Source organism: Jaculus jaculus, chromosome 12 (assembly GCF_020740685.1).
Source record: "Jaculus jaculus isolate mJacJac1 chromosome 12, mJacJac1.mat.Y.cur, whole genome shotgun sequence".
Taxonomy (NCBI): Eukaryota; Metazoa; Chordata; class Mammalia; order Rodentia; family Dipodidae; genus Jaculus; species Jaculus jaculus.
The window spans coordinates 71,712,974-71,729,168 of NC_059113.1; the positions used below are offsets into that span (position 1 = coordinate 71,712,974).

General features: G+C 39.4%; 1 protein-coding gene across 1 annotated transcript in view; it reads left to right on the forward strand.

Moving 5' to 3' along the window:
- The window catches only part of Fat4 (FAT atypical cadherin 4), a 184,065-nt gene extending 170,827 nt beyond the window's left edge, over positions 1–13,238 (forward strand). The window contains exons 15-18 of the mRNA XM_045131880.1: positions 1,080–1,204; positions 2,824–3,041; positions 6,749–7,010; positions 9,579–13,238. Coding sequence (XP_044987815.1) covers positions 1,080–1,204; positions 2,824–3,041; positions 6,749–7,010; positions 9,579–11,440 — 2,467 coding nt within the window. The 3' untranslated portion in view covers positions 11,441–13,238. The remainder of the gene's footprint in view (positions 1–1,079; positions 1,205–2,823; positions 3,042–6,748; positions 7,011–9,578) is intronic.
- The last annotated feature ends 2,957 nt before the right edge of the window (positions 13,239–16,195 follow it).

Below are 16,195 nucleotides of genomic sequence, written 5' to 3' on the forward strand. Positions count from 1 at the left end.
TGCTGCACGTTGCCAACAGCTTGGGGTGTCTCCTGCCTTGTCATTCCCCATGTCCTTACTAATAGATTCAAAATATTAAGCTCTATTTTTCTCTTAAGCTACATTGTGCAAACTTTTGGGTCAGATACTGCTCAGTCACAACTACTATGCTGGTCACTGCTGCCAGTTTTGTTGTCATTCTTTATATCCACTCTTCTGGCAACCAGGTGGCATTTTTGAAACACATATCATTCCTCTGCCTAAAATGCCTTTATATCCCATCCTGTTCTGATCCAAAGGATGGTCATTACTTGATTGACAAGGCTTTCAAGATGTAGCCCTCTCTCTCTTAACTTCTTGTCTTAAACACTTTCTCTTCCTTCTCACTCACTCTACTCCCTGGTTTTCCTCAAGTTCAGCATGTGTGTGTTCACAACAGAGTTTTCTCACCTGTGCTTTCATTTTCCTGGAAGGTTCTTGGTATATATCTTACTCCCTTCCTTTGTTTAGGTCTCCGTGGAATCATTTCTCCACCCTCTCAGGATCAAGAAGCCCCAAACTCCAAAAACACTCTATGTTTTCTTCAGAAATTCTATCTATCCAGCAAACTATACATTTAGTAATTTTTATTGTCTAACTTTTACACAGGGAAAAATTACTTCAAGAATGTATAGCTGTTTTAATCCTTTTACCTCCATACCTAGAATATTACTGGGCATATAAATGGGCATTCAATAAGTGGTGTTAGTGGCTAGATTGGAGCACCTGGGTAGCCAAGTAAATATGTGACCTTGTGGGATGGTAATCAGTGAGTTTGTGGACCAAGATGGCTTTCTTAAATAAGGATTAATATAAAGAAGAAATTACTACCCCTTTGTTGTTATTTGAGATGTATTTTTATTTAACTCATTGGTGTGAAGCAGAGCATGAGTCACATGACTGCTCTCTCATTAGTTGCTCCAAAGGTGGTTAGAACCTGAGTTTCTATAAATAGATGGTTCCCTGCCATTAAACACACAGATCAAAATTAATATATGTTTGCAACAAAATTCCTTTCTTCCCGTTTATGCTTTATGTACATTTTTGTGATTTTATTGCAGGTGTCCTCGATTAGAAGGCACATGTACTCGCAACCCCTGCCAACATGGCGGCACGTGCGTGGACTTCTGGTCGTGGCAACAGTGCCACTGCACAGAAGGGCTGACTGGGAAGTACTGTGAGAAATGTAGGTCATGGTTCCGTCTTCCACTGGGGCTTGTATTAGCCAGGCAAAGTAAAATATGTGTATTTACACCAAAGTGAAATTATCATTCCATTCTGAATATTGACAGTATCAACTATTTTTAAAAAGGTAAAATATGGAGTCACTTCAATTTTCTTAAATCCTGGATAAGAATAAATCTTTAAAAGGATCAGTTAAAGGTGAATCTTTAGCTTTTATCTCATAAATACAATATTGGGTAATTTTTATATCACCCATTGGAATGTGAGGCAATTTAAAATGCCAGGGACAATATCTTGGCAGTAGATTAATATTTTTTGGTCAATTTTCCACATTTGATAGAAATAGTCACATATCAAAGCACTGAATTAACACAGAAAATAATAGTTCACCAATGAATGAAAATAAAGATAATACCTTCTTTTAGATTTTCATTGAACTGTAGTTGGTTTGAACATTGCTTTTTAAATCTCTTTAGTAATTACTTGACATTTATACCATGATGCTACTGTTATTAAGACACTGATGATATTCAAACCATTATTAGAAAATGGTGTTCTTTAATTTCATGTCGGGTATTCTACTACCTACATCTAATGGGACCATTTTATAAGAATTGCTTTATTTTCAAAGAAGTGATTACTACTTAATTCAGTGCAGACAGCTTATTACATTTTAAGGAGACATTTGTTGCTATTATAATGAGAGACTGAAGAGACATGCATGATAAAATGTAGGATCCAACATAATTGAAAAGATCTTCACAGCAGAGAATATAATTATATGTAATTATCTTGGATATAATGAAAACACTGAAAAATATGTTGTCACATAATAGATATTTCTTTGAAGTAGTGAGTGCTTAGTAGGTAGAAACTCACTTTCAAACATAGCAAGGATCATTGCCTTGGGAAATGGCTAAGGCCTGCTTTCTTAAATTAAGAAATAATCCACACGACAGTTTACCTTTGCAAAGTACTAGATCCATCACAGACTCCCCTGTGATCTCATCTCCCTAATTTTAATTCTTTAGCTCTGCTATTGGTTACAGTAACTTAAACTTCTATACTTCTGACCTGAGAACCTTCATCTGATTATGATAAAATATTCACAATTATTATGCCCAATGTTAAACCATCTATAACAGAAAATAAAACTGGAGAATTATATCATTTTGTGTACAATTTTTGAACAAATTATGAAAGATCAGAAACTAATACAACTAAAGACATGAATTGACTTTAACTGTGAAAAGGTGCTCATTTATGAATTTTAGAAATGCAATGAAATTGATGACACTTTTAAAGTGAATATTTTTGCAGGTGGCTATGTATACAGATGTTTAGGCTTTCTATCATGTAGCCAATGTTTGGGAAAAAGATGTCTCACATGATTAATGACTTTCATCAGGTGTTTCATATTTCCTAGTTCTGAAATAAAGTTTATATTTGAATTAGGCTCATATCATTACTCACAAATGGAAATTATTTTCACAGAGTAGGGTTTGGTTGGGGAGAACTTAGTATTTTTTTTGTCAGTTTTAATAATTTTTTGCACCGTGGAAAAAATTTCTAAAACATCCCTGATGGATACTCTATTTTCCCTGTCTTCTTGGCTTCCAGCTGTCACTCCAGATACGGCCTTGTCACTAGAAGGCAAAGGACGCCTGGACTACCACATGAGTCAGAGCGAGAAGCGGGAATTCTTGCTAAGACAGAGCTTACGAGATGCCATGTTGGAGCCTTTTGGTGTGAACAGTCTAGAAGTGAAGTTCAGGACGAGGAGTGAGAACGGTGTCTTAATCCACATCCAAGAGAGCAGCAACTACACAACCGTGAAGGTGGGAGAAAGCCCATGCTCACCTCATTTAGGTGGACTGCCTTCAGTGTCATGGCTCAAACCACTTCACCCATAATTCCTGCCCCATTCTTTACAGCCTACTAGAGTTCTCAGAAGTGCTGGATACTGTGTCCTCACTACTCTGCAGATATTGGTCAGAGTAGCAAAGATTTGAATGGTTTGGTTTCCAAACACTTTTGTCTTACTTTAGAGTAGAGACTAATGCCAGGTAGGCCAGCATGACAGAATCTGTCCCAATTTATTTTGCCTGATAAAAGGTTTATATCACTTTTCCCTGCTTATAAGCAAAGCAAAAACAATGAGAATGTGTCTTTGCTAGGGAAAAATACTTTGCTCCAGGAATTATTTTAAACACTGATAGCATATGCTATATGGTAGGGTTACAATAGTTTGAAATCATTTGACTTTATTTAGAAATAATGGGAAATGAGCCATCTAGGTAAAGTCTGTAAAGTCATGTATACTTGGACATTATTACATAGCATTTCATGTGGTCTATCCAAATAATTTTGAAACAAATACTTTTTTAAAATTACATTCATGAGTATGGTAGATTGATTTCTCAATGGGCTTTCTTATGACCTTTTATTATATGTTAGTAAAATGTTAAGCTGGACAAAGACTCCATGTGAAGTTTCTATCAACTATGCACTTCTGAATTTCTAAAATGATGCTTTCCTTCCTACAAATAAATCAGTATCAGTTTGCCTATTAGATTTAGTGTTAAATAATAGTGACTATCTTCCAGTAGTATCATTTTATATTTTATAATTCTTTGTACTGCTAAATTTATGTGAATTTTGTAAATTCATTTAAAGTATTTTTATTTATTAATTTGAGGGGGAAAGAGAGAGAGAAAGGGAAAAAGAGAGAAAACTGGTGGGGGAAAGGTCAATATGAATGTACCAAGGACTCTTACCACTGCAAATGAACTTCAGATGCATGAACCACTTTGTACTTTTGGCTTTATGTGAGTGCTGGTGAGTGGAACCTACACCAGCAGGGTTTGCAAGCAAGAACCTTGAACCACTGAGCAATCCCCATCCCAGTAATTTCTTGTTTTGTTTGTTTTTTTTGAAGTAGTGTCTTGCACAAGCCCAGATTGACCTGGAATTCACTATATAGTCAAAGGCTGGCCTCAAACTCATAGCAGTTTTCCTAACTTTTCCTCCTAAGTATTGGGATTCAAGTCATACACCACTATGCCAGGCATCCTTGTAAATTCTTAAGAATATAAGAACACACTTTCACCTATTAATGTCTGAAAATTTGACAATAATTAATTTGAAGGGACAAATAAATACAAAAAAGCCATTAGAAAGAGTTACATATAATTAAAAACTAAAACAGATACACAATTTAATCTTTCTATTCTCACAATTTCCCTGTGCAGGTCAACTCTGATAACTATATTTTGTATGTTTTCAGTAATAATCACAATAATTATTATAAATAATAATTATGAGAATGAAAAACAGTCTTTTCAAAATCATCCAATCATAAACCCATGATCCCTGTGTTTCTCACTGAAGGTGATTACTCCTTCCCTTGGGGACATCTCACAATATTTGGAGATAACTTTGATGGTCACAGCTGGGGCTGTGTGGAGGTCCTGGAATGACGCAAACATACTATAACTCACTACAACCTCAGCAATTTAGATCTGTTGGGTTCTAAACATCCTATAGCAAATAGAACACTCAACAAAGAACTGTTAAGTTCTAAGCACTCCATAACGCATTGTACGCCTCAGCAAAGAACTGTGAATTCAAAAATGTCCAAAGGGCTGCTGAATGTGACACACTCTGCAGGTGTCTCAATACAAAAGGACTTTTTCAGATTATAACTTTACTGTTTTACTGAATCAAATATCCTGTTTCCAGGAGTAACCAAATCACCATGTTATAGAATATGCAAGTCTGAATATTATTTTAGAATGTGCTGTTGACAACTTCAATTGAAAAGCATATTAGAAGCAATGAAAGGAAAATTGCAATAAAATAAAATCCTGAAAAAATAGGCTTGTCAGTTCTCCAAGGCATGACACAGAGTCAGGTACATGTGATTATCTGTTCATCTGATTCAAAGTCCTTGTGACAATCAAATAACATATGGAGAATTTCTGTGCATTATCTCTTTTAGCTAAGGAAATTAGTTAGAATACAATGTGTATGAAATGAACAGAAATATTCTTTCTTGAGGAAGAAAGTAAATGTCAAGATCCATTTTTATCACTGTGAAGTTCTGTGATTTCAGCAGGACCAGAGCTTGCACTTATCACATTGGTAACAATTAGACATTTAAATATTTATTCATTTATTTATTCATTTATTTATTCATTTATTTATTTGACAGAGAGAGGCAAATAGAGTGAGAAAGAGAATGAACACTTCAGGGTCTCTAGACACTGAAAAGGATCTCCAGATGCATGCATTACCTCATGTATCTGGCTTTAGTTGTGTCCTGGGGAAATCTAACCTAGGTCCTTTGGCTTTGCAAGCCAGCACCTTGACATCTAAGCCATCTCTCCAGCCCAATTAAGCAAAATAACTGTTAATAGCCATGATATTGTTAGTATAAGCATTTTGAATAGCAAGTTTTTAGATATCAAGGATCTTGTCACGTCAAGTAACTAGATGAGGAAAAAAAAATACCCAGTAAAATGATTTAAACTTGAGATGCAGAGATGAATCAGTGGCAAAGCCTAACAACACAGGTTCTATTCCCCTGAAAATATGAATTTCATAAAATATTACTGTACAACTAATTTATATCAGTGTGTTAAGCATAATATTCACAAAGTCCAAATTAACTGACTTTTAGTCCTCCCAAATGTGTTTGTTGCAACGGGAAGTAGCATTTAACTTAAGCAACAGAATGGTCCATGCTTTTATTCCCAACCCTTGAGGCACAGCACCACCTCTTCTCTGTGTCTTAAGGGATGGGAATAATACTAGTTTTCCCTAACTGTTGTGATGGGATTCTGTTTTCTGAATCAAGTGCTCATCTTGCATAATCAATTCTTTCTCTATGTGAAGTGGTCTGCTCATAAAGTTAGAAGCTTGGAGCTAGAAAATAGAGCAGGAGCATCCTATGTCCCAATGTTCTATTGGGTGAAGGGAAAGAAACCAGAAAGTCCATAGATAAGCTGCAAAGGCAGCCAAAGTTAAATTTTGCCCAGACACACTTCAGAATTCACCGTTCATTTCTGAATAGTATCCCCAAAACACACATATATATGCATAATTTCCTCTAAAGTGTTAATGAGTAATGGGTGAAGGAATAGTGGTTTGCTTCATCTTTGTTTTTCCAACTATGTTTCATGTTAGTACTCATCCTTCATTTTCCTAGTAATTTGAATATTATTTTTATCACTATCTACCCTTTGCTAAACTGGCCATTATAAATCCTTGCCTCTTTCATCAAAACATAAGTCATCATAAAAGGTGCAATCTACTTAAGATAGGTATTTACTGCACCTTGAGAAACCAATCATAAACTTAAAAACTACTGAAACTACTAAATATAAAATTATATGCTATGTAAAATTATGGAGTGAACATGTGTAAGTATACCCTAATGCCCCTCAGCCATGCCAGCTGCTTTACACTGATTAGTGTTTTAAATAAATTTCTTTTACATAGGCATATCATGTTTATTTATGTATCATTTTAATGTGTTTTACAGATTAAGAATGGCAAAGTGCATTTTACATCTGATGCAGGGGTTGCTGGGAAAGTAGAGAGAAACATTCCAGAAGCATACGTTGCTGATGGCCACTGGCACACCTTCCACATTGGGAGAAATGGATCCCTCACAGCACTGTCCATTGACAGAATTTATAACAAAGATGTCACTCACCCTACTCAGGACTTTGGTGGCCTTGACGTGCTTACCATATCTCTTGGTGGCATCCCACCCAACCAAGCCCACCGGGATACTCAAACAGGTAAGTACTCATGTTTAACAGATTCATAAAGGACAGAGATTGTTTTCCTTTAATGTAGCTGATCTCTGCTAATAGCAAGTAAACTCCACTAATTGGCATATACAGTACAATTTTATTATAATAATTTTTAATATGTAGTATAATTTCTGATGCTATCAATTATATAACTGCCTTTAGAGAGTTTTATAATTAATGCTGGCCATCATCTCCTTTAGCTCCTTACCTCTGTCCTGTGGAGATGAGAACTCAGCATGTGGTATTTAGATGCTTGTCTTGCCCTCCAAGCCTTTGTTTATATGTCCACTCTTATGCTTATCCATAGCCACTCCACAGGGAACACAATGATCAGGATACATGCATTAAGCAAATCTTTAAAGAAATTCAGTCACTATTTTTAATATATTTATTTAAGAGAGAGAAAGAGATAGAGGCAGAGAGAGGGAGAGGGAAGGAGAGAGAGAGAGAGTGGTTGTGTTAGGGCCTCCAGCCACTGCAAACAAACACCAGATACATGTGCCACCTTGTGCATCTGGCTTACCTGGGTACTAAGGAATTAAACCTGGATCCTTTGGCTTTGCAGGCAAACGCCTTAACCCCTAAACCATCTCTTCAGTCCCTCAGTTACTATTTTATCTATAGTCAATGAAGGAAGACTGTAGAATTATAAGAGATTGTAAAGGAAAAGAGAATAGAAAATCTATGGGTACTTGAATCTGAATAAAGATTAGAATATAAGAAATATTTACTCATACTACAGGGACATGTTTAAATAGTAGAAAACGGGTTATGGAGATGGCTTATCAGTTAAGGCACTTGCCAGCAAAGCCAAAGGACCGAGTTTCAATTCCCCAGTACTCACATAAGCCACATTCACAAGGTGGTACATGCATCTGGATTTTCTTTGCAGTGGCTGGAAGCCTGGGCATGCTCATTCTCCCAATATGCCTCTTTCTGTCTCCCTCTCTTAAATAACTAACTGAATAAAATGTTTTAAAAATTAGATAATTCAAAGTGAGGGGAAAGCTTATTCATGGCTGGTGCCAAAATGAGGGGACAGATGCGGAATGAAGCCAGGTATGCTGGACCCAAGACTGCAAGATTTATCTTACTTTTAGGACAAGATGTTTTTAAAAACTTCAACCAAAGGGTTTCAGAATTAGGTGTGCAATGACAGTGTCGGTCTTTCAAGCTCAGCACAGGGAATGAATTAGTGGAAAGGAAAGATACAGGCAATTTGCATACATTATCTGGGTAGTATTGCACCAGGATCTTGTTTGAGCTCTGACTAATGAGATATCCAAGGACAGCAAACAAAGGGATATGCCTGAAAGGATCTGGACACTAAAGTTAGCCAGATTCCTGGTGATTTTGGCAACATTCAGGGAGATTCTGACTTCTCATCTCAAACTTCAGAGGGACCTGCATGAGATGATAAAGAATGGTCTCAGGAAAGCACTGAGTTTCTATGGAACATTAGGGGTTTGAAGCCCCTTTAAGAAAGAGCTTTGAAAGAATGGGCAGGATCTCAGGACAGTAGGAGCCTAGATATGCATCCATGGGATGCGAAACAGATGATTGGAAGGTTGAGGTTGTGATACCTGACATGGCCGTGTCTAATAAAAATAAAGCCAAGACCTTTGACCTTGAGTGACTCAAAGAATGATGAACTGTTTAAGGAATAATGAGTTTTCAGAAGTAAAAGGACAAAAATAGATTTCCCAGAAGCCCATGGAAAAAGTACATCAGAGGTACTAATGTAACTTGTGTGGAATGATATGTAACATAAAAGGAACACAGAAAAAAAAATAAGTGTTATAGAAAAACAGGAGCAACTCATAACAGTTAAATTCCAGCTAACAGAAGTCTCTATTTCAGGTTGTTTTAGAGCATAGTTGATAACTCATTTAGATTTTATAGGGAATCAATTCAATGTATATCACACTGTTTTAGTGACCAAATAGATTACTATAGCTTCAGATAGGAACTCATCAGTACCAGTGCTCTCATATCTAAAGAAATATATCTAAATTTATCATTATTACTTATTAGAAACTTTTGAAGATATGTTTTTCCCCTGTCCCCTGACCATGTGAAATATGCATGTCAGTTACATTCTCTCTGTGCCTAAAACACTATAGTGCGTTCCTCAGAAAACAGTTTGTGTCTGACTACTTGAAAGAAAGTAATTTCTATTGATTTGCACAAATGCCACTGTGGCAATTGGACAATATTTGGGTGGTCTTACACGCACACGCACACATTTCTAGGCTATATGGACCAGTAAATAATTCAATACATGAAAAAGACAAAGACTGCCTGAGTCATTCCTGGAGCTTCAGAATGTTCCAGGCCCAAACGTTGCACTCCACATTTTGCCACAGAACTCTCACCCACCATGAGTCATGTGTGTGTAGGGGAGGGGCTGAGCTCATTTCCTGTCCTGAGCTGGAGGGAGATAGGGGCCACGCATGAGTGGACTATGGGGCTGTCTCGTTCAGTCCCAGCACTGTGGTGCCCAAGCCTTTGCTTTTCTCTTAGATGACTGTCTGGTCCTGTCTTTCTCTGCAGGCTTCAGCGGCTGCATAGCATCTGTGCTATATGGGAGAGAAAGCCTGCCTTTCAGTGGCAAGCACAGCTTGGCCTCCATCTCTAAAACCGACCCCTCAGTGAAAATCGGCTGTCGTGGTCCCAATATTTGTGCCAGCAACCCGTGCTGGGGAGACTTACTTTGCATCAACCAGTGGTATGCCTACAAGTGTGTCCCGCCTGGGGACTGCGCATCCCACCCCTGTCAGAACGGGGGTAGCTGTGAGCCCGGCCTGCACTCTGGATTCACTTGCAGCTGCCCTGAGTCGCACACCGGGAGGACCTGCGAGACGGTTGTGGCCTGCCTGGGCGTTCTCTGTCCTCAGGGAAAGGTGTGCCAGGCTGGAAGCCCCGGGGGACATGTGTGTGTCCTGAGTCAGGGCCCCGAAGAGATCTCTTTGCCGCTCTGGGCCGTGCCTGCCATCGTGGGCAGCTGTGCCACCGTCCTGGCCCTACTTGTACTAAGCTTGATTCTGTGCAATCAGTGCAGGGGAAGAGAGAGCAAAAACCCCAAGGAGGAAAAGAAACCCAAGGAGAAGAAGAAAAAAGGCAGCGAGAATGTGGCTTTTGATGACCCAGACAACATCCCACCCTATGGGGATGATTTGGCTGTGAGGAAGCAGCCTGAGGGGAACCCCAAACCAGACATCATCGAGAGGGAAAACCCCTACCTGATCTACGATGAGACGGACATCCCCCACAAGTCCGAAACCATCCCCAGTGCCCCCCTGGCGTCCCCAGAGCAGGAAATCGAGCATTATGACATCGACAATGCCAGCAGCATCGCTCCCTCAGATGCCGACATCATCCAGCACTACAAGCAGTTCCGCAGCCACACACCCAAGTTCTCCATCCAGAGGCACAGCCCTCTGGGCTTCGCAAGGCAGTCCCCCATGCCCCTGGGAGCCAGCAGCCTCACCTACCAGCCTTCCTCCTACGGGCCAGGTCTAAGAACCAGCTCCCTCAGCCATTCGGCCTGCCCCACTCCCAACCCACTGTCTCGCCACAGCCCGGCTCCGTTCTCCAAGTCCTCCACGTTCTACAGGAACAGCCCGGCCAGAGAGCTACATCTCCCTCTGAGGGACGTGAGCACCCTGGAGATGCACGCGGACGCCTGCCAGCCCAGCATGTTCAACTATGCCACGAGGCTGGGGAGGAGGAGCAAAAGTCCCCAGACCATGGCCACCCATGGGTCCAGACCGGGCAGTCGCCTCAAGCAGCCCATCGGGCAGATGCCTCTGGAATCTTCTCCTCCAGTGGGGCTGTCCATCGAAGAAGTGGAGAGGCTCAACACCCCTCGGCCTAGAAACCCGAGCATCTGCAGCGCGGACCATGGGAGGTCGTCCTCGGAAGAGGACTGTCGAAGGCCCCTGTCCAGAACACGGAACCCAGCTGATGGCATCCCAGCCCCGGAGTCATCTTCTGACAGTGACTCCCACGAGTCTTTCACCTGCTCAGAGATGGAGTATGACAGGGAGAAGCCCATAGTGTATACTTCCAGGATGCCCAAGCTATCGCAAGTCAACGAATCGGATGCAGACGATGAAGATAACTACGGAGCCAGAGTAAAACCCAGAAGGTACCACGGTGGCCGCAGGGCTGAGGGGGGCTCCGGGGGCCCAGCCGCGCCCGGCACTGCTGACAGCACGCTGAAGCTCGGGCAGCAGACTGGGAACTTCAACTGGGACAACCTTTTGAACTGGGGCCCTGGCTTTGGCCATTATGTGGATGTTTTTAAAGATTTGGCATCTCTCCCAGAAAAAGCAACACCAAGTGATGAAGACAGTAAAGGTGGGACAGCTAAGCCGGTCCCCAAAAATGGGGACGCAGAACAATACGTGTGAAGGGTGTGTGGTGTGCCGCACAGTAGGAAACGTGAGGAGCACTCAGACCCTTGGTGGTTGCCAGCTAGCTTGGGTGCTGTGTGCACAACGGGCCAGTATAGCCTGGTGTCCGAGGGAAATGCTCAATAATAACCACGGTGCTGCTGAAACAGACTCCAAACAACTCTTAATTTAAGTGTGCTCGTATGAATCGATTCTCCTGCATGGGTTGTGTTTTGCTATTAGTTTTGTGGCATGCAGCATTTGGGAACTTTCGCTCATTGACCAGCGTTTAGTTTGTGATTTCATGAAATGGATACCATTACCATTGCAACATGAACGTGTGCTTTCCCAGTGAAGTATGCGTATGGTTTCCGTTGTATGATTTTAATTGTTTTACATTGCAAGATCCAGGTTTAACTGGCCCCTGAAAAGCATAGAAAAGAGACTTTGCTGCCTAGGATAAAAGAACTGAATATTAACACTTCCGAAATAAAGAATGATTCCGTATTCCATGGTACTCAGAAATGGCTGAGTGCTTGTTTTATATGATGGTGGGTACTAAAATTAACCTCGTTTTGAGCACTTTTAACACTTTCTTACAAAATTGTGTTGAAACTTCTGAATCTGTGCAAATGGTTGTGGATTCCTGACTTTCCTCACACTTCATGAGGAACAAATGACTACATTTCATCCCCAGAACACTGCTGCCTTCCCACTGTGGAATGAGTTCTCAGCAGCACTTCAAAGAGAACTCCTTTCTTAAGTTATTTATTGAGAAAAGTCTATGCTTTTAACATGTAAGGTGTTGATTTAAGCAAACCCTAATTGGATTTACTTTTCATTCATTCCATATTTACCCCAAGTGCCCAGTTTTTATAATTTATATGGAGTCAAATTGCAACATTTCTTACTTTCTGTCCTTTTGTAAATCATTTTTAATACTGTGTGAAAACTTGTTTTTACACCTAAGCTGGGTTTTGATACTGATATTTTCCTACGTGGAATCCTTTTCTTGCTTTCAGGGAAGGTGAGAAAAGACTTTTTTTTTTTTACATTGGTTACTTATGTAACATTCATATTTTTCACATTTTGATACTTGTAACATAATGTAAGCTTTCTACTTGTAAATGCCAACAATAGAATTAAAATATTTATTTAAAATACTTTGTATTCATGTGCAACACTGTTTCCATCTTTTTCTACTCTTTATGGGAGCAAGTGAGAAAAGGTTGCGCTTGTCAATAAGGCATGTAGCAAGTTGAATTTATATGGGCCACATCATATTCTTTTAGAAACAGGACTATGGCTCTATGCCAGAAAAGATATTTTAGAGCTACTTCAGTACATTCCTACATATCAGAGGTTTTAGACTTCCCTGAATTATAATGAGTCTAGACCGGTTTGGTCCAAGGGGACCAATGTGGACCCAGTTTAAACATTCTATTAATAGATGTTTGGAAATACCTAGGACAGTATGTTCTCTGAAATCCAATTTTGTACTGGAGTTATGGTGAAGAAGAGTAGAAGCTAATTATGCACAAATGTCTGGGATTTTCTCCAAGAAGCCAACTCAAAATTCTCTACCATCAGTGGTAGGTAAGTGGAATGAAAATGAAGGCTCAGCAATTCATGTCCTTCCTTAATTTATTGATCATGATAGTTTGTTGATATAGACTATGAAAAGTTTAAACATATTTTACATGTATACCTCTACTTTCTAGATGCCCTCAATGGCAAACCGGCTCAGTGGGTTGACACACAGTAGGATCCATTTATGTGTAAATAGTTTCATCTTAAATAAAATGTCTAAAATTCACTTTGCTGCCCAGAACTTTCTGGAATTGAATCTCTCTGTCCTGAACACCATATGTATACTGACATTCTCCTTTCATACTGATCATGTATGAACTACAGAAAGGTTTGAATAGTAGGAAAACAGTTCCTCATTGAAATATTCTTAAATTAATATCATCAAAATGAAATATATTCTAGAACTACTTCTGTCATTTAAAATCATAGAAATGAAGAAAAAGCCTTGGTAATGGCTCAGTGGGTGAAAGGCTTCAACTCCAGATCCCACGTAAAAACCATCTGTGGTGGTACACACCTGTAGTCACATTGTAGGAGGATTCTGGGTGTGTTGCCTGGGCAGATCAGCACTTAAATGAGTTCCAGTTTCAAAGAGAAAACCCTGTCTGAAAAAAATAATGTGAAGAGTGAAAGAGGAAGACATCCAGTGTTGACCACTGGCCTTTACATACTTGTACATCTTCACACACTGCCCACACAGATTTGAGCACATACATACATACACACACAGAAAAAAATTGAGAGTACTAATTCTGTGTCAGAACTAGAAGTAAAATAAGCATTTTAATCTAAGTAATGATAGTTATTTATGTGGTTTAGTTATTACCAATTATCAATTTAATTTTTTCCTTTTTGGTGAGCTATAATGAACCAATGTATTTTAGTTTTTCCCTATGATTTTTTTTAGTATTATGACTTTATTCCCCAAACATGGGAACATGTTCATGGCTTTGTGTAACTCAAAACAGAAGTTATTTTTCTGGGTCTTTTCCCCCTTTTGAGGAAACTCTGAGGCATCCTGAAGTCCTCAAGCATGTAAAGTCTCTAATTGAGAACAGAGTGGAAAGTGAAATGATCAACTTCAGTGTAGGTGAGTGTAGCTGAGTGAGTGAAGAGCTCGATGCTGAGATTCTGTATTCTTCTATGAGAATCCGTTGTGAGTTAGAATTCTCCTTGTTCTGTTGATTAATCAGTCTCAATTTAGGAACAAGATCAAATTCTTATAAGAAAATGTTTAGTGTATTTCTCTTGGAATCTTTTCCAATTGAAGCAAGCAAATCAGTAATAGCAAAGCAAATCAGAAATGCATGAAATAAAGGGCCCACTTAAAATGGAGACTAGGGCTGGAGAGATGGCTTAGCGGTTAAGCGCTTGCCTGTGAAGCCTTAGGACACCAGTTCGAGGCTCTGTTCCCCAGGTCCCACGTTAGCCAGATGCACAAGGGGGCGCACGCGTCTGGAGTTCATTTGCAGAGGCTGGAAGCTCTGGCGCGCTCATTCTCTCTCTCCCTCTATCGGTCTTTCTCTCTGTGTCTGTCGCTCTCAAATAAATAAATAAATGAAAATTAAAAAAAAAAAAACATTAAAATGGAGACTAATACTTGTGTTGAGAAGTGACATGAATGTCCTGCTGGGGCACCCTAGGCAGTTTGACAGAGTAACAATCTATAAAACATGGATGGTTTGTGATGAGCTGATTCTTTACACACAAAATCATTACCTTGAATTCTAATCCAGACCCCAAAAGGTTCACTGCATTTGTGAGGACACCACTGATCCTTCTGCTCTTGTTCCATCATGGTCAGAGTGGGCAAATACTTTCTTTGCCACACAGACTATTGACTTGCTGTGATGGGAGCCCAACTGTTCCTGACATCCTCTGAGTCACAGGATATGGGGTTCTAGGGGGAATGTTTTGCTGAATCTGTGGTAAGGAGAATATTGTTGTGGCGTTCAACGCCATTACTAGAATTTCCTAAGTTAGCTCATTCATTTATATCTTATTAAGATAAATTAGAACCATTTTAACAAGTGGGGACATAGAAGACCCTGGAGCTCAGTGCCCCAGGTATTTGTTGTTAACAAAATGCTCACTGATAAACCAGGTGATGGGAAACAGATTGCTTATACTAATGAGAATTGTGTGATCTATAATTATTTTATTAATAAGGGAAAAATAAAATACATCACTAGGTAATTTCATTGATTCCAAACATTCCACTTACAAAGAAGTAACTATTGTCACATAAGTGGATTTTATTTTGCCTGAATTTAATGTTGGGCTAAAATGAATCTATGAAAAGTTTTTTTTTAATCGTGGAACAAATAATTTAACTAAGCAGTTTTCTTTCCCCCCACTTCTTTTTTTAAAATACTTTTGTTTATTTTTATTTATTTATTTGAGAGTGACAGACAGGCAGAGGGAGAGAGAGAGAGAGAGAAAATGGGCATGCCAGGGCCTCCAGCCACTGCAAACAAACTCCAGACCTGTGTGGCAGCTTGTGCGAGTCCTACAGAATCGAGCCTTGAACGGGGTCCTTAAGCTTCACAGGCAAGTGCTTAACCACTAAGCCATCTCTCCAGCCCTCTTTTCCCCTTTTATTTTGTGTTATAGACTCAACTCTACAAAGACTAGCATTTCCTGGTTACTTAAACTATCTTCCCTTAGGAAAAGTAAACCTAGGAATGACACAAATTTTACCATACTACCAGGCTTCTCAATGAGAAGTAAAACATTGCAAACTGCACTGTACATTAATGTAGTATTTGTCTCTTAATGACATTTTGAATGGAACACTACAGCATTAATAATTCATATGGTTATCCAGCCAAGAGTTTTAATAATTTGTCTGCCCAAGTATTGTATCTCAGTGTTCCATATGAGTTCATTATTTTCCTTTATGGGTTATGAGAGAAAAGGCTCTACATTCTAATAAATTTGGCAAATATTAACTAAATTCCAGTGATTTTTCCCTTAAATACAAAGACATCTATACTAATTGAAAACAATTATATTTGTGACTAAAAAACAAGTAAAATATGCCCCCCCCCCACAATACATGGACCACAATCCCCATGGGGTTGGCCTGCATCCCCAGTGAGGAAGGCCTCTTCAGAATAGGGGCAGGAAGGAGGGAAAGGGTGATACCAACATGTGAGGTTTACATACAAAATATTTCCATAT